This window comes from Nomascus leucogenys, chromosome 19 (assembly GCF_006542625.1).
Source record: "Nomascus leucogenys isolate Asia chromosome 19, Asia_NLE_v1, whole genome shotgun sequence".
Classification (NCBI taxonomy): domain Eukaryota; kingdom Metazoa; phylum Chordata; class Mammalia; order Primates; family Hylobatidae; genus Nomascus; species Nomascus leucogenys.
This window is the reverse complement of record NC_044399.1, coordinates 34,302,515-34,328,237: the sequence shown is the minus strand read 5'-3', so window position 1 is coordinate 34,328,237 and position 25,723 is coordinate 34,302,515. Positions and strand designations below refer to the sequence as shown.

The following is a 25,723-nucleotide window of genomic DNA, read 5'->3' as shown; positions in this document are numbered from 1 at the left end:
CTTAATATTATCATTACCCATCAGCCATGCGGCCACACTAAAGAGCATCAGCAGCTACCTAGGCTGGGAGTAATGATCGTTATTGATGCTTTTTGGCATATCTTTGCATATCCATCTGAGACATTTATTAACAGCTAGTCTTTTGGTGCTTAACTGCCATTTGGTTAAGAAAAAAAAGAGAAAGAAAAAGAAAGAAAGAAGGAAGAAATCTGTCTAAAACGTAATATTTTCCTAGAAGCTTTTCTTTGACCTACATTGACTCTTATTTTTCTTAGTACCTCCCAGAGCTGCTAGGCAAGACCGGACTCTTAATGAAGTTGAGTGACTTGGCTCAGTCTGATCCCGAAGTCAGGAGAGCTGCAGTACATTGTATGGCAAACTTATGTCTCAGGTATGTGGCTCCAGTCAAGTTTCTCAATGGTAATAAGATAGTGCCTCTATTGGGCCCGTTGTAGGTAGTTCCCTCTGCCTGAAGCCAGAGCCAACTTAGACAAATAACTAACTTTGCATTTCCCATGTACTTTACTAGTAAAATCATCTTATGTTGTTTGTTAATTTTAATATTACTTGTAAAGAAGGAAAAAATAGACTAGGACCATATTCCTAAAATGTGGTGATAGTGACTTAATGTGCAGTATGTCAAAATTTTGTTTTCTATTGGTATAAATTCTAAGCATATTAAGTTTTTAGAAGGATATATTCATGCAAATTTTAAGTGCTGGTGTGATGTATCTGTAAAGGGCAATTTCTTTTCTTTGAAGAAGATGGAAACAGCTCCAGCTGCTCACCCTCGATTCTCACAGTAGGCAGTAGACAACGAGCAGCACAAATGTGAACTCATCTCTGCATAGCACAGTGCTGTCCAGTGAGTAGGAAGGCAGGTACAGGTGTGTGATTCTAGCTTGACAGGACCTGTCTGGATTATTTCCCTCCTAGGACTGAACAGCAGAACTAAAACAAGATTTTTCTTTCTCCATACTCTTTCTGCCACAAACTTCTGTAACCTTTCTGTATGGAAACCACGCTTTATATTCATTCTAGCCCTGTGCCTGTCCCCCAGCAGTGGCTAATTAACCAAAATAATAATTTTCCATAGCATAGTTGCACTCAAGGGTATATTCCAACTCTAATAGTCTATATTACTGCTATTTTTAATTAATCTTTTGCAAGCCTCATTTTAAAGGAGACTGAGTTTGAGTTGTTTTCTCTGTATGCGTTTAGTATGCCAGGACAGCCGTATTTGGAGGAGCCCTACCAAAATGTCTGTTTCCAAGCTTTCCTGACTATTTTACAATCTCCAAAATCGTCTGATATGGATGATATCACATTTTGCATGGTAAGTGGATTATCATCGATCTAGTGAATGTTGCGGATGTGTCTAGAAGCAGATTGGAAGAGTGTTACCAACGAGTTTAATTTGCACTATTAGCTTTGTCTAGAGAAATACACATATATGAAATGTTTGCAATCTAAAAAGACTAAAATCATACCATTTCGGTTTTAATTACAGGAAGCCTTTTATTTGTTATATTTTGCAATTCTAAGTTTTTAGAGGAAACTATTCTTTTTCCTTCTGAGTATAAAAGCAATAGTTGCAGGCTAGTGACTGTCTTTAAGATGAAAGTGAAGAGAGATTTCACCAAATATATCTGCAATATTTTATTTCTTTTTAAAAAATATGATGCAAATAACAGTTTGTTAACATCTTTTAAATTTAGAGTAACATATTTCGAATGTTATATATCTAAGATAAAGTTCCTTCTAGTCTCCTGCTCAGATATAGCCACTGAAGACAATTTGTGCTATGTGCCCTCAGATTTTTTTTTTCTGTATGTAAACGAGCATATTTACAACTTTAAATGGGATCATATTTAAATGCTGTTTTGTAACTTTCTTGTTTTGTTAAAACTTAGTATCTCTGGGACATTTGTTCAGTTCCTGTTAATATACCTCATAGTTTCTAACTGCTATGGCTGGAAGACCTTGGACAAATTAGTTAACTTCTTGGAGCCTCCATGTTCCTCCCTGAAAAGGGACCCCACATTGTGGGGTTCTTATGAGAAGTATATGAAATAAAGCATTCAGAGGGCCTGCTGTTATTGTTGCTGAGTTTTACATTTAGCAGAGGGTTAGTTTCCTTTATAATCATTATCATAATCATCAAAATTGAAGTTTTTAAAATTTTCCCACTATTTCAAACAAGGCTACAGTTCACATCATCCCAATGTAGGAAGTGTTTCTTAAGGAGAGAGTTCTAGAAATGAGATTACTGAGTCAAGAAATCAATCTTGGTCAGAATTGCCCTCCAGAAACCAAGTTTTTATAATTTATCATCTGTTCCCACATACATCCCCTTGCTTTTAAGAGGGCTGGGTTTGCCATATTACAGAGCTTTCCCAATTCTGATCTGTGCTATCTTTTTTTATCCCTTGTCACATTTTTCTTGCTAAACATCTTCTCTCTTTTTTCTTCCTCACCATTTGTACACAGTGGTTTATAAACACGTACAATAAGACCACTTCATTATTCTTTTCTTCTAGAAAAGAATTCATGGTAGTTTATCAGGTCTCCTAGGATCTTCATCTCTGCTTTGTGGGTGTATGTGGGTGTCTATAAAGTTTTTTTTCATCATCTAGAGACTGTCTCTCTTCCATCCTAAGTGGTGCTAGTAAGTTGATTCCTGGACAACCAGATTTTATTCTGCCTTCTAACTGGGTCTCCTTTTTCCCCATAGTTATTGCAAAATGCATTAAAAGGTATACAGTCACTTCTAAATGGTGGGAGAATGAAACTAACACAGACCAATGAACTTGGAGCAGTTCTAGCTGTGCTAAAGGTAAGGCAAGTCTTCATATGATCATTGTCTTTCCTGTTTCAACCCATGGTACAAGCACCACTTTACATCCTTATTCTAAGGCTAACTTTGAGGTATTAAAAGTTCTTACATATATTTTGAGAGAGTAGACAAAACTGTTCATATTCAAAGACACTTAATATTAAGAACAGAAAATAATAAATCTCCGTTTAATAAATGCATCAAAATTTTAAAATTATTTATGAATCCTAGGAAGGGAATAGGTAGGGTGGTATGATCTGTAGAAGATTTAATTATAAACTATGTTGTACCTGTTTGTACAAGAAGAGCCAGTGCTTCTCCTTAGCTTTCTCCTCCAAGTAGTAGGCAGGCCAACCAAGACACGTGTCAATGGGCAGCTTCCGAGCGTGCCAGTCAGTTGGAAAGTCAGGCCAGCATCTCCGGGGACCCAGCTTCTTCAGCCAGCAAAGTAAGAAGTAATTCTTTCCTTGTGGCATTCTCTTGCTCCCACATCAAATAGAGAGATAGCTACAGGTGGAGATAGGTAAATAAAAATGACAAATTGGTTTAAAAAATTATAGACAGATAAAGTAATTGGATAAATTTTATAAATAAATAAGGAAACTAAAACCAGACCTGATTTGATCTGACCAAACCAAATCCAGCTGGAGGCCAGATAAACTTCAACTCTTCTTTAAGCCCTATGCCTTCAAGGTATCTATTGTGTGTCTTATTTATGTTTCTTTAGTAGGCTTTTGAACATTAATCTGTGAGTGTTCTGATCCAGACATGGTAAATAGTTCTGTTTTATGATTAATGGTTTTTTTGGTTTTGTGTGTATGTGTGTGTCCTTATTCATCATTATTAGAAATTCATGTTTCACGGACTCCCTGGACTAAACATAGAGATGCCCACGGTGTTATACCCAACTCCGCTTCCTCAGTATGATGGGCGAACACCTATCAAACCACAGCAATCAGAATCCAGTGCTTCTCGACCAACTTTGGTACATTTATGTTTATTTAGATTTAAGTTGTGGCTTACTTTTAATAGATTGTTGTGTGTGTTTTCTATGATTTGCATCACTACTACCCTAAAAGCCTACCTTGAATTTTATTTCAGTTTAGGGTTGTTAGCATAGTAAATTTAAACTCATCTGATGCTCAAAGTACCAATTAAAGCATCTTGTACTTCTTAGAGGTGTAGTCAGTGTAACAGCTATAAAAATGAGCATTCACTTTATACCCCAAACCAAGCATTCTCATCCCCATGATGCTCAAGACCAGGAGTCAACACATGTTCTCTAAACTTTCTCTACTAGGCTAGTAAATACTTCAGGTCTCTGTCGTAACTACCAACTCTATTGTGACAGTGCAAAAGCAGCCATAGACACTATGTAAATGAATGGGCATGACTGTGTTTCACTAAAATTTTATTTACAGAAGCAGGCTGTATGCTGGGCTGGATTTGGCTTTTGGGCCATAATTTGCCAACCCCACTCTAGACCGTTAGAAGCCCACCTACCAGTCAGCGCACCATCTCCACACCTTACATTCACCTGATTTCCCAGCCTTTCCAGATAGCTGCCATCTCCCTCGTGCTTCGGTTAGAGAACCTGGAGCATGCAGATGTATGGCCAAGGATTCACTTCCAGAAATATCATACCTGATCAAAATGCTTCTTATTAGAAATTATTTCACTCATTCACTCACTCAGCATTTACCCAACATCTGCTGTGTTCCAAACGCTGTGCTAAGCACTAAATATATAGACTCTGGCTGCTTTTAGGAGTTTGAGGGAGAAGGCAAAGATGCATAAATAAACAACTACAATACAATATTATTGTTTCTCTCATTAGAATATTCACAGAGTACTCTGGGAACACGTTGGGGGCACTCAGTCTAAATGGAGGAAGAAGAGGAGGCTTTTTAAAGGTGTGGTAGCTAAACAGAGATTTCAGAGTGAGTAGCAGTACAGACAAGGAGGAATGAGTGTTTCATGCAGATAAAACAAAAGGTGCATAGACATAGATAATGAGAGTATACATTGCCCATTTGTTAACTAGTAGGACTAGAGTTTCAGTGCGGGGAGAGAGAGTGGAGCCATTGTGTAGCAGAGGCTGAATGAGAAGATTCTTGTACAGGAGGCTGAGGAGTTGGGCTTTTTATCTCATAGGCAATAGAGATTGATTAAAGAATCTTATATAGGGGAATGATGTGATCAGATTTGCGTCGGAAAAATCACTGTGGTAGCAAATGAAAGAGTATGGGTCTGGGGGCCACAGTAAGTAGTCCAAGATAGAAATAATGGGAACTTCCTTCCTCAAGGCCACAGACTTTGAGAACGTGGAGGAAGACACAGATTCCAGATATACTTGGATATCAGAAAGAAAGTAACAGGGAGAAAGAAAGAAACTGGCTTCTACTTAGTATCTACTTCTACAGACACCCAAAGCCCTGAAATGAGCATTGTATGTAATGGACTACCGTCTCTTCTGTGCAGGCATGTGGAGTGGTACTAGCTATGTATCTTACTCGGAGAACTGATAAAATAGACACTCAAGTCATTTTCTATAGGCCTTAATGCTCTTGAGAAATTCCAGTTGAGAAGGCTGAATACTTTCACAACACCTGTGCAAGGTAGGAGGTATTAGCCGCATACTTACAGATAAGCAAGGTCAAGCTCAAGAGAGGCTAAATTATTTGCCCCAAGGCACAGAGGTACAATTTAAACCCAGGCCACGTGTTTTCCTGTGTCTCGTGTATTTCATTCTTTCTTTCTTATAGTAGACAGTAAGCACTTAGCATCGTGCCTGATGCTTAGGGTTTTAAAGAAGTTCCACTTTTTTCTTTTTTCTTTTCTTTTCTTTAAACTACATGTTGGGGACATATTTAGTCACTTTAAAATGAAGAAGTAATGATTCAGTGAAAAGCCATTCTGAAGTAGCTATTACATATGTCTTCATTTGCTCCTAAAATCAGAATAAAAAGAAAAAGTCCAGAGTAAAACCAAAGAAAATCCAGCAAGGAGAGGAGAAGGAAAAGGAATCCAGTGGTGAAATAGAGGCAGCCCCAGTCACTGGCACAGGCAGAGTGAACCTGCATGAAGGGAACACTTGGTGTCCCTCCTCCCTGGGTGTCCAGAGTTTGCCTTTAGATGGAAGTGGAGCTGCAGGAAAAGATGGAGTCTCCTCACCCTTCAGTTCTTCCAGTTGGAAAAGGGTCAGCAGTAGTGAGTCAGACTATTCTGATGCTGAAGGAGGCATGCAGAGTAAAATGAGGTAGTAGTATTTTGTTACATTTTTATACTTTGTATTCTAAGTTGCATGTAAGTTTATAACTTTTCTGAAAAACCTGACTGCTGCATGTGATTTAACTGGAAGAGCCTGATTTCTGGGGGGCATGGTGTTATTCAGAACATGACTTGCTGTCTTGATCTGCCATTGCACATGTCATTCCTCTTCTTAGAATATTCTTTTTTGCCTTTTCGTCTTGCTAACCACTACTCATCTTTGATACAGGCTCAGAAATCATATTCCCCGGGAAGCCTTTTCTGCCTTAGTGTTATTCGTAATGTATGATAGTTATCTCCTTAACTGTCCCTCGCTGCCTAGCTTGTCAAGGCTGGGGCTTTGTTTATGTCTAGCAGCCTCAGCATGATGCCTGGCACATACATAGGTCATTCAGTAGATATTCGTTGAATGGATGGATGGTTACTCGGCAGTGTTTCCTGTCTAACACTAGTTTCCTGATATCAAAATGTTGCCCTCTTGTTCTCCAGTTGTGTCTTTTAATTGTCAGCCTTAATAACTTGTTACAGAAACAAATTGTCTTAACATGTTTTGATTGTAGTTTGAAAGAAAAATTTTTAATAACACATTGACATCTTTAGGGATTATTTAGAATGTTTAATTTTTGAATGTATCATTTGAATTGGTGGAAATAAATACCATTTCATGTTTGCATTTGAAAAAAAAAAACCGATTTTTAAAATGTTTTTTCTTCTTTCTCTTGGGTATGAAAGGTCTTACCAAGCTAAAGTTCGCCAAGGAGCCTTAGTTTGTTTTCTTTCAACTATAAAATCGATAGAAAACAAAGTTCTTTATGGCTACTGGTCAGCCTTTATTCCTGATACACCTGAACTTGGCAGCCCACAGTCAGTGTCCTTGATGACTCTTACATTGAAAGACCCTTCTCCAAAGGTAAGAGGATTTAAACTCTAAGCTTTATAATAGGAAGAAAAAATGTACAGATCCTTATTGTTTTCTCTGCCTTATCCTGTCTGATCTGAATATAGCTCTTAGTAACACTGACCCAAGTTCCGACTTGAGAACCACTGGACAGACAGGAAAATAGGAAATGGGATTAATGTGAATAATACATTGAGGCTGATCATGTAGGATTGCTTCCTGCCCCAGGGCTTGCTTGAAGCCAGAGCACACTGAATTCTAACTTTGGTGTCTCCCTTGAACTGCACTGAAGCAGCTGTGCTTCTCTTCCTTTTATGAAAATGTCAATTGCTGTGGTATTTATAATAAGAAAACATCAGAAATGGCTTAAACAACTCAGTAGAATATCATGGTACATAATGGCTATGAAGGATGCATAAGGCTTAGAAAAATGCTCAAAATGTTCTGTAAAAACACAGGATGTAGAATTATATATACAGTAGGATCTCAAACATGTTTTTTTTCCTTGTAACTTTTCCAGTTTTCAAATCATGTGTAATAAATATTTACATATTTTAATGAGAAAAACTTATTTTTAAAAAAGAAGAAAAAAATGACTGTCAGGCGTGGATACCTATAGCAAGATATCTCATGGCTGATCAAATATTTGCCTCTGCTTGAATATGTTAATTCCTCTCCAGAATTTAGCCACTTAACCAAGTAAGGAAAATAGCCTGCCGTTTACAATAATGAACATTAAAAAGTCATGCTGAATGGCATCTGGGTGTCCTCAGGTAACCAACTACCCACAAAGAGAGAAGTTTTAATTAGGCCAACAGCATATTGTTCCTTTTCTATTTTTAAGATTATTCCTTAAGGGGTCAGGGGTGGTAACCCACAATATGTTGGAATTCCGTATGAGTCATCTCCTTGAGTAACTTACTATATAAGAAAATTTCTGGATGACCCATCAGAAGCTTTTACAAGGTAAAGAAAAATAAGTTAGCCTCAATTTTACACACACACACACACACACACACACACACACACACACACACGACTTGTAGGGTATTTCAAATACTCCTTATCCTAGGAAATTAACTGGCAGAAATTTTACAAATTAACTAAATCAATAGTGAATGGGAACCTGGGAGAAAAATGGAAAATGAGTGGTGGCAAAGAAATCAGTAATGAAGCCATTAGAATAATTGAAATAAAAGCTACTAAAAATATTGAAAATATGTATTTGAAGACCCTTCATCTAGGGCAGCTGCCAGCAGTGGCCGAGGAGATGGTGCTGTGGAGCAAGAAGCAGCCCAGCTTCATCACCTGTATCACAGCTGTCCAGCCAAGGGGATGCGGGGCATGGGGGTTTAGAACATGAATACAAAAAGGTTATGAGGTCATAGCTGATGAAAATGAATTGGAATAATTTTCATGATGTTCATATCTTCATATTTTTAAAATGTTTACATTTCACTTAAACTGCCATGAGAAATTTCACATATTGCAAAGTGGTCTTATCCATCTCCTTGATTTAGGTACCTTTTAGACTTGTTCTTGCTGTTTAACTTTGGTGAATGCAAGAGATGTGCTGAGGAAAAAAGATACAGAACTTCCTTCTGGAGATACCGTAGATCCAGTACAAAAAGCCACAAGAAAATCCTAGAGAAATTAAAAAAAAAAAGTCATCCTACTTAAAGAGGATTTTAAAAGATGAAAAAAATTAAATTAGTTCAGTGTAATGGCAAGTGAAATGATTGTACGTAAGAGATTCTTTTAATCAAGTGTTAGCTTGGAAGGGTTTAAATAAGTGTGGTGATTAATTGTTTACAACAAAGCTTGGAGCATACCTCTGCAGTCTGTCCATAGTATAATTAACTGTGCACCAAGACATATGCTAGAAGAAAGTGTTGTGGTAGGTGATGTCATAGGACAGGCTTTTTTGTTGTTGTTGTTTTTCTTCGAGATGGAGTTTTGCTCTTGTTGCCCAAGCTGGAGTGCAATGGTGAGATCTCAGCTCACCACAGCCTCCACCTCCTGGGTTCAAGCGATTCTGTCTCAGCCTCCCGAGGAGCTGGGACTACAAGCATGCACCACCATGCCCGGCTAATTTTGTATTTTTAGTAAAGATGGGATTTCTCCATGTTGGTCAGGCTGGTCTGGAATTCCTGACCTCAGGTGATGTGCCTGCCTCGGCCTCCCAAAGTGCTGGGATTATAGGCGTGAGCCACCGTGCCCGGCCCAGTGGGACAGGCTTTTAAAATAAAGACTTCTAGAAAGTTATGTGCATTAAAATTAAAAATAACAGATGATGTAATTAGAATGGAACAGCTTTCTGGGTTGACCAGGTTAAAAGAGCTGCCATGACTCCAGGCTAAGTGGTCATCTCAGGTGCTCCTTGTGCATATAGAGTTAGATGGCTGGAGTTCCTCTTAGCCAGGATTCAATAAGACAACTGTAGTTTATCTTGTCATTGAAGTGCTTAGTGATTAGTTTTGAGTTTATGGCAGGTCTGATATGACCCATGGCATACTCAGCTGGAAGCACAATTTTAACTGGTATACTAAGAAATTTTCTAAAGACAAATGGACAGAAGGAAAGGTGATTAGACTCTTCCAGTCGGAATGCCAACAATAAACAGAGGCTACTTTTAGGAAATTGAAACATAATATGCTAGAATCGTTAATTGGGGAGAAGAAAACTTAGAAATGTCCATTAGGATTTGGCAGGGCTGTGGTACTTGGGAAATGATCACGTTTCCATGTTGGAGCACATCTTATATGCTTCCAAAAGGGACAGAGCAAATTATCAATCAAAATAACAAGACTAATTTAAGAATTTCTTTTATATGATTTCCTTAGGTGTTATAAAGGCATATTATGGAGAATATCATCAAGACCTGTCTTAAGAAACAAACTACAGGGCAAACCTTTGTCTTAGTACCTTGAGAATTATCCTGATTTACAAATTTCATGATGATGATTTATTGCTCTTTTAGATAACTATAAAAAGTGAAAACAAATCGAAATCTAGATAATAGATGGTATAACTAGAAAAGAGAATGAAAAGGTTGGAATTGTTAACTGTTATGGAATGGTAGATTTTCTCGTGGCCAGCCAAGAACAGGCAATCTTTACTTAGTGTATTAGCAAAGAACAGGCAGTCTTTAATTAGTGTACCTGTGTTCACGCTTCTGATAAAGACATACCCGAGACTGGGAAGAAAAAGAGGTTTAATTGGACTTACAGGTCCACCTGGCTGGGGAGGCTTCAGAATCATGGCAGGAGGCAAAAGGCACTTCTTTACATGGCGGCAGCAAGAGAAAATGAGGAAGAAGCAAAAGCAGAAACCCCTGATAAACCCATCAGATCTCGTGAGACTATTGAGAATAGCAGGGTAAAGACCAGCCCCCATGATTCAGTTACCTCCCACAAGTCCCTCCCGTAACACGTGAGAATTCTGGGAGATACAATTCAGGTTGAGATTTGGGTGGGGACACAGCCAAACCATATCACTTAGGTACCTCCCGATCCACAGTCCCTGGCACAATGTTGAAATGCCTTTATGTAAAAGACAACTGACTTTGGAAGTGAGATCCAATAAAATAACATGTGAACAGTCATGTGTCCTGCATGGAAACTTCAATGTACCCACTCCCAGCAGGGACTTCTTTGTCACCCTTCCAGAAATATTCTGAGACCACACATAAAGAGGAAAAAAAATTAGGATTGACTAGGCTACCTCAGCAAACATTTCTGCTACATTCTTAAGTAGCAAAAAAGGAAAAGTACTTTTCTGTTTTATTAGCTTTAGACAAGCCTTCATGTCCAAGGAGATGAAACTATACACTAGTAAAACCGAGCACACTGACTTTTGTAAGACTGAAAAGCCTTTCATTCATCATTTTAAATATTCAGACAATAAAAACTTAACAAAATGAGCTCTCTGGAGAGCTACACCTGTTATGATTTGCTTGCATGTTAGTAATTTCTGTTGAAAGTGCTGATTAGAACTGGTAAACAAGATATTAAATATTGATATAAGAACAAATGAAGCAAAACTTGTACCAGATTCAGTATCTTAAGTACCAATTATAACAACAAAGATATATTAAACAGAGTTTAAAGGAAATTAACTCAGAACTGTGAGAAGTACAATTTGATATGGTATCAAATTTCTATATAGATTTTATAACTTAGTGGAAAAAATAACCAATTTCAATGACATTTGTTTTCATCTGTGATAGTCATGATTTTCCCCTTAAGATGCCAAAACTGTGCTAAAATTTTTGACTTTTGGAACATTAGTTCATTTCTTCCCCTTTGATTTTTAATTTCATTCAGTTTGTGAACTGTTGGAATTGTGATTTTTAGTTGCCTTCTAAAGAAATGAAGGTTTAGCATAAGATCTATCTTGTTGAGTTCGGACCAGCCTCTAGTAGGGATTGGTCAACTGTGGCCTGTAGGGCAAATCTGGCCCACCACCTGTTTTTGTATGGCCTGTGAGCTAAGAATGGTTTTTACACTTTTATAATGGTTTTAAAATAAAACAACAATATCTCATGATATATGAAAATTATATGGAATTCAGATTTCATTGTCCGTAAATCAAGTCTTTTTGGAACACAACCACATTTATTCCTTTATGTGTCTATGCTACAATCACAGAGTTGGGTGGTTGTGACAGAAACTGGCCTGCAAAGTCTAAAATACAAAATGTTTACTGCTGGCTCTTTACAGAAAAGTTTGCCAGTCCCTGATGTAAGTCCTTTTTGGATCAGCTGTCTTGTGTTCATGCTCTCGCTCTCTCGTTTTTTCACACATATACACACGGTTTCCTAATACATTGTCGGTTTCCTAATACATTGTCAGTTTCCCACCTTAGGGGATTATGCTTAATTCTGAAGTCTGATGCTACTGTACTTCAAATTTCTCTTCGGAGCAATAAGTCTAGATTTCTTCAATTCCACTCCATAAAAGGCCTGCCTAGTGATTTATTACCTGGTTGTTTGGAGATAATATAATTGAAGGCTTTTGGGAAAAACTTTTTTGCTCCAAACTCGGATATGCTTCATATTGAGTAACTATCTAGGTTAGATTCTAGAATTGTAATGTTGATTCCCTGCTTTTAAATTTTTTGACTGAAAATGTTAATTGTCATTTTTGGATGAGCTGGCCAAAGAGAGTACAATATTATTCCGTATTAATAGTCCTATGCTTATTACCTATATCCCATTTTTGTAAAGTTGGGCTTTCTTTTCCTTTCTGATTTTTAATACTGCAAAATCATCCGAGTACCAATTGAAAGTAATCTTTCAACCTTACAAAGAAAATCTGGGTGCCAATGACACCTTTCCTGACAAATACAGCAGTCATGCCAAAGATGTACTTTTTGTCCTTTCCATTCATAAGATTGTACTTAATGGGATTCCTTTTTTGAATTGTCAAATACTGTCACTGCAGGCAGTGTTATTTCCTGTACCTAAGACTGTTTCTAAAAGTTGGATCACTAATGATGTCTGCCAAGTTGTATGTACACAAAGTTCCTAAAGTCCTATTTAAGTTAACATTGAACACACGTACTTCAGAGTGGAATATGAGGCATAATGTTCTCAGGAACTTTGATAGGAAACAGACTCTAGGCACGTACATTTTTTCTACCCCATGGGCTGTTTAGCTTTAACTTTTCAATCGGCATTCTGCTTGAATAAACCAGGCCTCTAATCCTTATTCTCATGCTTAGGATTTCAGATTTTTGTGTTACGGTGTAGCTTAGATTTATTTCTTACTGTAAAAAACCTAACAGCAATGTGTTTCTAGATTTTTTTTTTAGCCAGGTGTGGTGGCACACACCTGTAGTCCTAACTACTTGGGAGGCTGACGTGGGAGGATTGCTTGAGCCCGGGAGTTTGAGGCTGCAGTGAGTTATGATTGCACCACTGCACTGCAGCCTAGGTGACAGAGCGAGACTGTGTCTCTAAAATAAAAATAAAATAAAGATTTTTTTTTTAAGTCTGGGATGCAAGTGGCCTAGTTTTTAGGAACTAACAGTTAATCATATTGCCTTTATTCTTCCAATTAAAATGATTGTAAATACTTTGAACATTAAATATGTATAGGAAGAAGGGAATCTGACTCCTAATTTTCAACTAATCAATGTGAATCATCCTGAAATTTCAGACACGTGCCTGTGCTCTGCAAGTTTTATCTGCCATCTTGGAAGGCTCAAAGCAGTTTCTTTCTGTTGCTGAAGATACCAGTGACCACAGAAGGGCTTTTACCCCCTTCTCCGTAATGATCGCTTCCAGCATTAGAGAGTTGCACAGATGTCTTTTGTTAGCTTTGGTGGTGGAGTCATCCTCACAGACCCTTACTCAGATAATTAAGGTAATGTACCAACTGTGGGTTCCCGAGGGGGCTTCTCTGTTTTAATTTTGTATACTGTTTTACGTAGCCCAAAAGTAACTTGACTTAAGAATATAACTAAGTAATAGTTTTATTAAAAATACCCTATTTGGAAGTCTGTACCTACTTGTCTGATCTTACCTATAATCTCTGTATGTCCTAATAAATGATTTGCTAAAAATACTTCTTTATCTTTAGTTGTACAAATGAGAATACAAGTGTTATTTAAAAAAAAAAAAAATGACTAATTTTTAGTTGTGTGAAAACTTTTCTTTTTTCATTAAATGCTGCAAAATTTGTTTCTATGCTGTGGCCTAATCAAGCCTTTTGATGAGCGACTTTTTGTGTTTTACAGTGCCTTGCAAATTTAGTATCAAATGCACCTTATAATCGTCTAAAACTCAGCCTGCTGACCAAAGTCTGGAACCAGATAAAGCCTTATATTCGCCACAAAGGTTTGTCGTGGCTTAAAACTGATGGCTTCTTTATATCAGTCAGATGCAGACTATTAGTAAAAATATATAGATATAGATATATGTATATATTCAAAGCATTTTTACAACTCTTAAGAGATCTCTGCTTCTTCTCAACTTTTCAGGGGTATTAGCTGTTGCAAGAATTGACCCCTCAAGTCCCAGTGGAAGTGAGCTAGAGAATTAATTGTAAAGTTTGCCTGTTTAATGCTCAGGGCAGTGACCCGGAATATCCCTTTAGAATTAAGATTGAGCCAGGTGCAAGCAGCCCCCCTCAGGAGTATGGTAGTTTATATCCCTTACGCATAGGTAGAGGATGGATGGATGGTTAGATAGACAGACAGACGGACAGATAGATATTATCTACTTTTTGGAAAGAGAAACTGGAATACAAAATTTAACTTCTTTAATGTTATTTCCTATGAAGTTCAGATAAAATCCCAGAACTTCAAATCTTTACTAACTGCAGTCTTATTTCCTCCCACACATAATGTATGTGTGCTATAAACACTTGCCTTTTGTAGATTTGCTTTTCTTTTGTTTGCAAACTTTCAGATCAGACCACATTCTGATGAGTTCAGTTTTTCAGGCAGAATTGTAACAAGGAAGGAATAGTGGATGTTTTCTGTGACATAGTGGGAAGAGCATGGGACCTGAAGTCAATCCAAGGGTCTGGAGCCCACTCCGATTTTTGCCATCTCATGGCCATGGCCCTCTCTGAACCCTAATTTCTTCCTAACAGCAAGAATTATAACTACATCATAAGATTTTTGTGAGGCTCAAATGCGATAATGAGGTGTAACTAAGTCCAGTTCACTACTTACACTAATGTGTGAAAAAGGGACCCAGAAAGGTAAGTCTTACCCTAAGGTTTCCCATCACATTCATGGCAGAAATAAGATGAAAACAACCCCTGCTTATTCCACTGTACCAACTTTTCATTATCTGCATCTTCAGCCGAGGAGAGTGCACCATGTCTCAAAGGTTCCTTTCAAGTATCTGACTTTATCCTCAAGTAACTCTTTTTCATTAAAATGTTCAAGCCCTGAAATTCTTAGGTATGAGCCTAACAAAATATGTACAAGATCTATATGAAGAAAACTGTGAAACTGATGAAATAAATCAAAGAACTAAATGAATGGACAGAGATTCCATGTTCCTAGATAGGAAGGCTCAATATTGTAAAGATGTTACTTCTTCCCAACTTGATCTATAGATTCAGTACAGTCTCAATCAAAGTTCCAGCAGGTTATTTTGCAGATATCAATGAACTGATTCTGAAATGTATATGGATATGCAAAAGACCCAGAATAGCCAACACAACATTGATAGAGAAGAACAAAACTGAAGGACTGACATTCCCTGACTTCAAAATCTACTATAGAACTACAGTAATTAAGACAATGTGATATTGGCCAAGGAAGAGACAAACAGATCAATGAAACAGAATAGAGAGCCCAGAAATAGACCCACATAAATATAGTCAACTGATCTACAACAAAGGGGCAGATACTTTTCAACAATTGGTGCTGGAACAGCTGGACATCACATGCAAAAAAAAAAAATGAGTCTGGACACAGACCTTTTAGCTTTTTAAAAATATTTCTTGTTAAAATCCGGGGTTCATTCAAGGTACATGCATTGCATTTAGTTATCATGTCACTGTAGTCTTTTTAAATCTAGAGTCCCCCCACCCATCTTTTTTATATCAAACTGACTCAGGAAAGAATCTAACCCAATTGTCTTATAGAATGTGGACTCTAAACTGTCACCAAAGATAACAAAATAAATCACATTCTCAATTTGTCAGATTGTTTCTTTATGGTGTTAACTTATTCTCCTGTCTCATGTATTTCCAAACTGGAAGTGAGGTCTAGAAGTTTGATTAGATTCAGGTTACACAAGGAACTACTAATTCTTAATTGCCTGCAGGGATAACTACCATCTTTACGGTAGCTGTTCCCATGGTGATAAGTTCTTACTGCTTCCTTTGACAGATGTTAATGTTCGTATGTCAAGTCTCACACTCTTGGGAGCTATAGTGTCCACCCACGCACCTTTACCTGAAGTCCAGCTACTTCTGCAACAGCCATGTTCTTCTGGACTCAGTAATAGCAATTGAGCAACCCCTCACCTCAGCCCTCCTGATTGGTGGAAGAAAGCCCCTACAGGACCCTCTCTGGAAGAAACGTCAGTTAGCTCACCTAGGGGATCTTCAGAGCCCTGCTGGCTCATTCGACTCTGCATTTCCATTGTCGTACTGCCCAAGGAGGATCCCTGTTCAGGTAGCGATGCTGGCTCTGCAGCAGGAGGCAACTACGAACCATCCCCCATGCGACTGGAGGCCTTACAGGTAGGAGATTTCATTTCCTCATCTCTGAAATGGAAGTAACCATTCTTCCTTCAGAGTGACCGTGAGGAGCGAGCAGGTAAAACCAAGCCATGTGTCAATTGTGTTCGTGGGAGTTGTATTTTAGGTATGGGTGGTGTATTGTTTTTGTTGTTGTTTTGTTTTGGGGAGGTGTTCCTTGGTTGTGAAATAGCAGATTCATTCCTTTTTGTTCTTTGATTGCAAATTATTTTAGTCACTTCAGGTATTATATGACAGGTGGATGTAATAGATTGTAGAATAATTCTGAGTGAAATTGTACAGTTAATTTTTGATTTTTGCAACTTAAATGTTTAATTCTCTATAAGCTTCTCCTTGGTCTTGTACCTGCTTAGAGTAACAAAATAATTGTTCTTTCAAAGGAAGAAAACAATCCTAGATAAAAGAGTTTACTTTTTCTGTACAAATGTGATCTGAGACTAGGCCTGGTCCTGGGGTCTGCTGCTAATTAACTGGGCAACATGAAACATGTCCTTTAATCTTGTCAGGCTTAGTTTCTTTAGCTGTAAAATTCAGTTAATACCTACTTTAAAGAACAGTTCCAAGACTTAAATGAGATTATGTTAATGAAAAGCGATCATATACTAAAGCACCATAAAACTATGATACAGTTTATTGATGTTAGTCACGAAATGAAGATTATGGTTCTTAATTTCATTCAACAGATTTCAGCCCCTGTTAAATATAAGTGATTTCTGAAATATTATAACACTTTTCTGGATATTGCAGCCTTGCACTCAGGTCTTAGAGGGTTAATTCCATGCTGTCTTTGCAGGTATTGACTCTTCTGGCAAGGGGCTACTTTTCAATGACTCAAGCCTACTTGATGGAGCTTGGAGAGGTGATTTGCAAGTGCATGGGGGAAGCAGATCCATCCATTCAGCTTCATGGAGCAAAGGTAATTTTCATCAAAACCACAATGCTTTTTCCTTCTCTTCACTTTATATCCTTCCTTTTCTTCACTTTATATTCTTCTGCCACATGTCCTTCAATTCTGAGATTTCTTAAAGAGATTTCAGGTAAGGAAGACATACATTCTTCTGTTTTCGGCTCTTACATGTAAACCCCACGAATTGACTCGGTAACAAATTAATAAGATATAGCTGTTGATTTCAGTCCTTGAAAGAATGCCTCTGTTAAGAGTGACTGAAAAAAGAAAGAAAATTAGTTGCAAATTATGTTTCCCCTTGATTTGAGGTGATCTCCAAACTCAAGTGAAGGTGTTACTAAAGTGAAGGTGTTACTAAAGTGAAGGTGCTACTCAAGTGAAGGTGTTACTAAAGTGAAGGTGTTACTAAAGTGAAGGTGCTACTCAAGTGAAGGTGCTACTCAAGTGAAGGTGTTACTCAAGTGAAGGTGTTACTAAAGTGAAGGTTAAAAAAAAAAAAAAAAAAAAAAAAAAGTGAAAAAAGTGTTACTCAAGTGAAGGTGTTACTCAAGTGAAGTGTTATAAGTGTTACTCAAGTGAAGGTGTTACTCAAGTGAAGGTGTTACTCAAGTGAAGGTGTTACTCAAGTGAAGGTGTTACTCAAGTGAAGGTGTTACTCAAGTGAAGGTGTTACTCAAGTGAAGGTGTTACTCAAGTGAAGGTGTTACTAAAGTGAAGCTGTTCGTTCGTTCTCATGCTCCACTTTGGTAATTCTTTTTCTTGGCAGCTTCTGGAAGAACTGGGCACAGGCTTAATACAGCAACATAAACCGGACTCCACTGCAGCACCTGATCAGAGAGTGCCAGTCCTCTTGGTAAATAAATGTCAATTCATAGTTTTCTTTTATTAGTGCTTCAGTTGCAGTTTTATTTTGAAGCTCAGTGATAAATGGAGTAGATGATATGGTTTCTTCCAGTGTCAAAAATTATGTTTTATAATCCAGGAAAACATGAAACTAGTATAAATAGGTTTTATTTTACATTTCAGTTTATGTGCAATTTAGTATGTGGTAGGCTTATGTATAACATATAACCGGCAATAGTAAAACTAATATTTCTTTTGCATAAAACCTAGTCTGGTTACTCAGCCTGCCTAAGACACAAAGAGCCAGGGATTTTGTCTCCAAAGCCATGGGATCAAATTTAGGGAACATGATTGTATTAGTCCATTTTATGTTGCTATAAAGGAATACCCGAGGCTGGGCAATTTATAAAGAAAAGCGGTTAATCTGGCTCACAGTTCTGCAGGCTGTACCAAAAGCATGGTGCCAGCATCTACCTCTGATGAAGCCTCAGGAAGCTTTAAATCCTAGTGGAAGGCAAAGGGGGAGCAGACATGTCATATGGCAAGACAGTAAGCAAGAGGGAGATGCCAGGCTCTTTTAAACAACCAGCTCTTGTGTGAGCTCATAGAGTGAGAGCTCACTCGTTACCACAAGGACAGCACCAAGCCATTCAAGAGGGATCCGCCCCCGTGACCCAAACACTTCCTATTAGGCCCACTTCCAGTGTTCGAGGTCACATGTCAGCATGATGTTTGGAGGAGGCACACATCCAAACCATATCATTCTGCCCCTGGCCCCCACAAATCTCATGTTCCTCTCATTGCAAAATGCAGTCGTCTCTTCCCAGTAGTTCCCCAAAGTCTTAACGCTTTCCAGCATCACTCAAAAGTCCAAAATCTCAGCTGTGACTCAAGGCAATTTCCTTCCACCTATGAGCCTGTAAGATCAAAAACAAGTTACTGATTTGTGAGATACAATGGTGCTACAGGCATTGGGTAAACGGTCCCATTCCAACAGGGAGAAATCAGCCAAAAGAAAGGGGCAACAAGCCCCACACAAATCCAAAACCCAGGACAGACATTAAACCTTAAAGCTCCAAAATAGTCCTTGACTCCATGTCCCGCATCCAGTGCACACCGGTGCAAGGGATGGGCCTCCAAGACTTCTGGCAGCCTTGCCCTTGTGGCTTTGCTGGGTGTAGGCCGTGTCCCATTCCCAGAGTTCCACTAGGCAGTGCTCAGTGGAGACTGTGTGTTGGGGCTCCAACCCCACATCTCTCTTTGGCACTGTCCTAGTAGAGGCTCTCAGTAGGGGCTCTGTCCCTGTGGCAGGCTTCTGCATGGGCACCCAGGCTTAGGGAATCCTCTGAAATCTAGGTGGAAGCTCCCAAGCCTTCTTCACATTTGCATTCTGTGCATCTGCAGGTTTAACACCACATGGAAACCGCTAAGGCTTACAGCTTGTACCCACTAAGCAGAAAACCAAGCAGTATGTGGGGCCCTTTGAGCCAAGGCTGGGGATGCTGGGAGCAGTGTCCCAAGGCTGTGCAGGGCAGTGGGGCCCTGGGCCTGGCCCCCAAAACCACTTTCCTCCTAGGCCTCTGGGTGTGTGATGGGAGGGGTTGCCTCAGAGATTTCTAGAATGCCCTCCAGGCTGTTTTCCCATAGTCTTGGCTATTAGCACCTGGCTCCCTTTGAGTCATGCTAATCTGTCTAGCAAGTAGTTGCTCTGAGCTTGGATTCCTTCTCTAGTACAGGGCCAGGGTGCAAATTTTCCACATTTTTATGCTCTGCTAACCTTTTAATGATAAGTTCCAACTTTAAGTCATTCCTTTGCTCCTACATCCGACTATAGGTTGTGAGAAGCTGCCACATCACCTGTTGAATGATGCTTAGAATTTCTTTCACCGGATACCCTAAGTCATTACTCTTAAGTTCAACCTTATGCAAATCCCTGGGACATGTGCATAATGCAGCCAAGTTGTTTGCTAAGGTGTAACAAAGGTGACCTTTCCTCCAGTTCTCCAAACTTTTAAATTTCTATCTGAGACCTCCTCAGCCTGGCTTTCACTCTCCATATTTCTATCAGCATTTTGGTCACAACCATTTAATCAGTCTCTAAGACGTTCCAAACTTTCCTTTGTCTTCCTATCTTTGGAGCCTTCCAGACTGTTTCAACCTCTGCCCAGTACCAAGTTCCAAAGCTGCTTCCACATTTTTAGGTATCTTTATAACAACACCCCATTCCTTGGCACCAATTTTCCGTATTAGTCTCTTTTCTGCTGCTGTAAAGAAATACCTCAGACTGGACAATTTATTTTTCAAAGAGGTTTGTCTGGCTCACAGTTCTGCAGGCTATACAAGAAGCATAGTGCCAGCATCTACTTCTGGTGAGGCCTCCAGAAGCTTCCAGTCATGGTGGAAGGCGAAGAGGGAGTAGGCGTGTCGCATGGCGAGAGAGGAAGGAAGAGAGAGATGCCAGGCTCTTTTAAGCAATTAGCGTTCGTGTGAATAACAGAGTAAGAACTCACTTATTACCACAAGGATAGCACCAAGCCATTCAGTAGGGATCTGCGTGCATCACCCAAAAACCTTCCTCTAGGCCCACCTCCAACATTGGAGGTCACATGTCAACATGAGATTTGGAGGGGACACACATCCGAACCATATCAGCCACTTAATGGATACGTGGTTATAGGCATGGTTTCCTAGTTGTAAAAAGGAATAATAAACCATAACCCTTCAGTCACAAGGCTGTTGAAAAATCGAATGACATGTAAAGATGCTAACACATAGGAGGTAATTCCGTTACCCGCGTCCCCCCTGCCCCCCACCAGCCCCACCACAATTCTATTAAATTCCTGTGTTTTCAGGTTGTTTCTGCTACCCCCACACTGTACCAGTTCCAAAGATGGATGAAGGGCATGTGACCACACCAAGAAAGGCTCCTACTTAGTGCCAAAAGCAAAATCAGCTCAGTGTTGGTGGTCTTTGCTCCCTCTGCCCTTCACATTCTGCCTATTCTTTTCCCTTCACAATTTCTGTCATCCTTGCAGTGAATTAAAGATTCTAACCCTAGTCCCTGCCTTAGACTGCCACTAAAGCTTTCATATAACATGCGCAGGGAAGTGAGTTGAGCTTTGTTATCAGACAGAACTCAGTTTGAATTCAAACTTCTCCCTTTGCTAGATAAATGACTTTGGGCAAGCTTCTTAACTGTTCACACTCAGGTATTGTTCGTCTGTGAAAAAAAAAAAAAGACATGTTTTCTATATTGCTTGTCTATTAGTGAGTAACAAATTAAACATTTAGCAGCTTAAAGCAATGTACATTTATTTTCTCACAGTTTCTGTGAGTCAGGAATTAGGACTGGTTTGGCTGAGTGATTCTGGCTTAGCTCTTCCATGAGGTTGGGATCAAGATGCCCCCAGGGTTGCAGTCAACTGACGGGTTGCAAGACCTGATGGGGTTGGAGGATCCTCTTCCAGGGTGGCTCACCCATAGACCTAGCAAATTAGTGTTGGCTGCTGGCAGAAGGCCTCAACTCATTTCCTCCCCGTGAGGACGTCTCCAGAGGGCTGCTTGAGTATCCTCTTGACATGGCAGCCAGCTTCCTTCACAGCAAGTGATCCAAGGGAAAGAAAGCAAGACAGAGCTGTGGTGCTTTTTACGACCTAGCTTTGGAGGTTTCGTGCTGTCATTTCCACGACATCCTATTGGTTACACAGGTCAGCCTGTTCAGTATGGGAGGGACTACACAAGGGTGTAAATATTAGTAGGTGAGTGTAATCGTGTGCCATCCTGGAGACTGGCAACCACTTTTTGTCCACATTCTTCTGGAGTGGGGCAGGGAGGGCCCAGACTGGGTTTCCAGGAGCTGAAGTAGGAGAAAGACAGAACTGGTGCGTGAAATACACAGCAAAACCCAGGACTAGGTCCATGGGACAGAAACAAAACATACCAAAACCACAGAGGTTCACAAATGAATATGAAATCACAGGATATGTATAAAGCATGGAAAGGAAACTGTTGACATGGCTACTTTAGAGGCTGTGAAGTGAGGTAGTTCTTCAAAGTGCTGAAAAGAGAACCTACTGCCCAATTTAAGAGTGTCCACTGTGTACCAGGCCCTGCGCTAGAAACCTTACACAGAGTATTACATTTTATTATCACACAGACTCTGCAAAGTAGTTGAAAAAGCCCTAGCCGAGTGTCAACTGATCTGGATTCTGGTTCACCCCTGCTGCTGATTAGCAAGTTGTATTGTCTCTTTGTGCCTCAGTTTCCTTGTGTGAAAAAGTAGGGATAATGCTACAGACCCCATTTATTTGTGCCAAAGAATAAAATGCGTTGATACATGTAAAATACTTAAAGCAGTGCCTGGCATGGCATGAGCTCTCTGAAGAACATTAGCTGCCGCTGCTGTTGCTGTTACTGTCGTCACCATCTTCAGCCTCCTCTTAGTTATTATCACTGTTGCTGCATAACTTTATCAGACCACGGTCTCCTAATCAATAGGAGTTGAATGAGAGGCTTAAACCAAAGTCCTTTCATCACTGTGGAAGAAGAACCAATGAAAACATTTACAGAAAGCTGCTACTTTAAGGGAAAATGTTTCACTAAGGCCATTTCTGGTAGGCTTAGCTCCGAGTTGGTTCCCCTATCATGTCTTGGGCTGCAGCTTTTCCTTTGCCTCCGTTCCAGGTGGTGATGTTCTGGACTATGATGCTGAACGGTCCTTTACCCAGAGCCCTGCAGAATTCGGAGCACCCAACTCTCCAGGCGAGCGCCTATGATGCCCTGTCTTCCATCTTGCCAGAGGCCTTCAGCAATCTGCCGGTAATGTGAGGGTGTTTTCTCACCCTTAAATCATGGCTGGAGCACCAGAGCTAGAAATTGATGCTTTTGCATTTTGAACCAATATTCAGCATCATCTCTGATGAAAAGGTGCTAATTCTACTTGAGTTGGGGATGAGGGCACCGGGGAACAGCAAATAGGAAAACTTGAAGCCTTAATATATCAGGAAAGCTGTTTCCCCCTATGCGTTAGAATGTAGGTGGTAGAGGCAAGGGTAGCAGAAGCTTGGAAGGCAGAGAGATTTCAGGAAGATTTCATATCCAAAGTTTAAAAGGCCTGAGTTAAAGCCCAGCTCTTCGACTTGCTAGCTCTTTGACTCTTAACCTCTCTAAAGCTTGGTATTATCATCAATAAGATGGCAGTCATGTGAAAAATAACAAGTATGGGAAAATACTTACATTCATTGTCCAACACATATGGTATTTGTCTTAGTCTGTTTGGGCTATTATAATCAAATACCATAAATTAAGTGTCTTCTAAACAACAGAAATGTATTTCTCATAGTTCTGGAGGCTGGAATTAAGATCAAGTCACTGACAGACACAGACTTGGTGCCTTGGGAGGGTTCGCTCTCTGGCTCACAGATGGCACCATGTGAACTGTGTCCTCAAGTGGTGGAAGGGGCAGGCAGCTTTCTGGGGCCTCAATCATAAGGGCACTAATCTCTTGCATGAGGGCTCTGTTCCCAAGACCTAATCTCCTCCCCAAAGCCCCACCTCCCATCACCCTGGGAGTGAAGATTTCAACATAGGAATTTTGGGGGAGCATAAGCATTCAGAATACTGCTATTGAGAATAGTAGTATTCAGCCTGCTTTTTTTCTTTAGTCCTCAGTGACATTTGCATCCATTCTTACTTACATAAATGAGCTTCTATAAAGAAGGCAACTTTAATAAAGGTTAAATGTGATGAGATGCTGTGTGTGTCTTGCACGAAGTGGGTGCTCAGATAATCATGAAATCTGAATTGAACCTGCTCTTAACAAGAGTAGCCTCAAGGTCGCAATGGTGTTCAACTCCTGAATATGGTCTCAGACACAGATATTTCACATCTTTTATGGAAGCTTTTGGCTCCTAGTTATTTCATTCTCATTTTTCCCTTGTCGACCTTCTCATTGCAGAATGACAGGCAGATCCTGTGCATCACAGTGCTGCTTGGGCTGAATGACAGCAAGAATCGCTTAGTGAAAGCTGCAACTTCACGGGCCCTGGGAGTCTATGTACTTTTTCCCTGTCTCAGACAGGTCAGAGTGAGCCTATTTAGCTCTTCTGTGTCCCTTTTGTAGTCCATGACACCCCTATCCTGCATTGGATGGTAAAGGAAACTAAATTGCTTTGTAAGCTGATTTCTTTAATTGCTACTAAAATGTGGTCATGTGCCAGGCATGGTGGCTCATGCCTGTAATCCCAGCACTTTGGGAGGCCGAGGCGGGTGGATTGCTTGAGCTCAGGAGTTTGAGACCAGCCTGGGCAACTTGGCGAAACCCTGTCTCTACAAAAAATTTTAAAAATTAGCCAGGCATGGTGGTATGCACCTGTAGTCCCAGCTATTTGGGAGGCTGAGATGGGAGGCTCACTTGAGCCTGGGAGGTGAAGGTTGTAGTGAGCAGAGATCACTACAGCCTGGGTGGCAGAGCCAGACACACACACACACACACACACACTCTCTCTCTCTCTCTTTCTCTCTCTCTCTCTCTATATATATATAGTGTTATACATATAGTTTTATATATATAACTACAAGCATTACTGTATATATACCATGTATATAAATGAACTAAGGCATTACCATATATATATATATATGGTATTTATTTTTAATTTTTAATTAATTAGCACACTGCCTGGGACCTTAGCTACCCAATAAATGCTTAATGAATGATCTAATAAAAATGAAATGGGACATTACCAAGTGGTAGTCATCATTTAGAAAGCTGACATAGTTTTTACTAAGAAGGAAATAATGTCCTCTTTCCCTCTTACTTGTGACATTTATCTCACTGAGTGGTGTGTAGTACCTAGGATGTGTTTTGGAAATGCATTTATTTTTCAGAACATTATTTCCTGAGATGGAAATCAACTAAGCACAGAATTCACAGATAAGTGTCCCAGGCCATCTTATATATTCGATGTTCATAAGAGCAAAATCCGTAGGCTCCTCGGGTGTCCATGGCACATACCAAAATCATGGGAGCTTCCTCTGAGATTTTTTTGAGTGTCGAAATTGTAAAATACAAGAAGAACAGTAAATTGATTGGGTAGATGAATTTTTATTTCCAAGTAGAAATGTGCATGAAGGCTTGTAGCTTTATCTGAAAATAAGTTTGAGAATTTCAAAGGTAGCATGACCTGCTAAAGTAACTGCAGCGTTTTGTTTTGTGTTATAGGATGTCATATTTGTTGCAGATGCAGCAAATGCAATATTGATGTCACTTGAAGACAAGTCTCTAAATGTTCGAGCCAAAGCAGCCTGGTCCCTGGGCAACCTGACAGACACTGTGATTATCAACATGTAGGTGACTGAGCTTGCTTTCCCCAGCTGACTTCTGAGATTGAGGGCCCAAGAGAATGTCGTCGGTCCCTACCATGAAAGTATCAGCAGTAGTTCCCGCATATTATGCAGTCTTCCTGCTTTGTTTTGTTTGATATTCCTTCAGAAAATAAAATTAATAAGCTGTTCTTAATATATATTAGGAATATATTAAGACATATATAAGACATATATATGTCATATATGACATATAAGACATATATGACATATGACATATATAAGACACAGTATCAGACATATATGACATATAAGACACTATAAGACATATATATTAACATATATAAGACAAAAAAATACTGTATGTCGATATAAGTAATATGTCCACATTATAGAAAACATAAAAGCAAAACCTT

General features: G+C 39.4%; 1 protein-coding gene across 1 annotated transcript in view; it reads left to right on the top strand.

Annotated features, from left to right (window-relative positions):
- The window catches only part of LOC100582015 (HEAT repeat-containing protein 6-like), a 31,254-nt gene extending 5,816 nt beyond the window's left edge, over nt 1-25,438 (top strand). The window contains 14 exon segments of the mRNA XM_030800596.1: nt 276-391; nt 1,222-1,336; nt 2,735-2,836; nt 3,684-3,821; nt 5,797-6,095; nt 6,839-7,016; nt 13,166-13,372; nt 13,746-13,845; nt 15,861-16,216; nt 17,028-17,150; nt 17,908-17,994; nt 22,668-22,802; nt 23,941-24,063; nt 25,207-25,438. Coding sequence (XP_030656456.1) covers nt 276-391; nt 1,222-1,336; nt 2,735-2,836; nt 3,684-3,821; nt 5,797-6,095; nt 6,839-7,016; nt 13,166-13,372; nt 13,746-13,845; nt 15,861-16,216; nt 17,028-17,150; nt 17,908-17,994; nt 22,668-22,802; nt 23,941-24,063; nt 25,207-25,335 — 2,208 coding nt within the window. The 3' untranslated portion in view covers nt 25,336-25,438.
- Nucleotides 25,439-25,723: the final 285 nt, after the last annotated feature.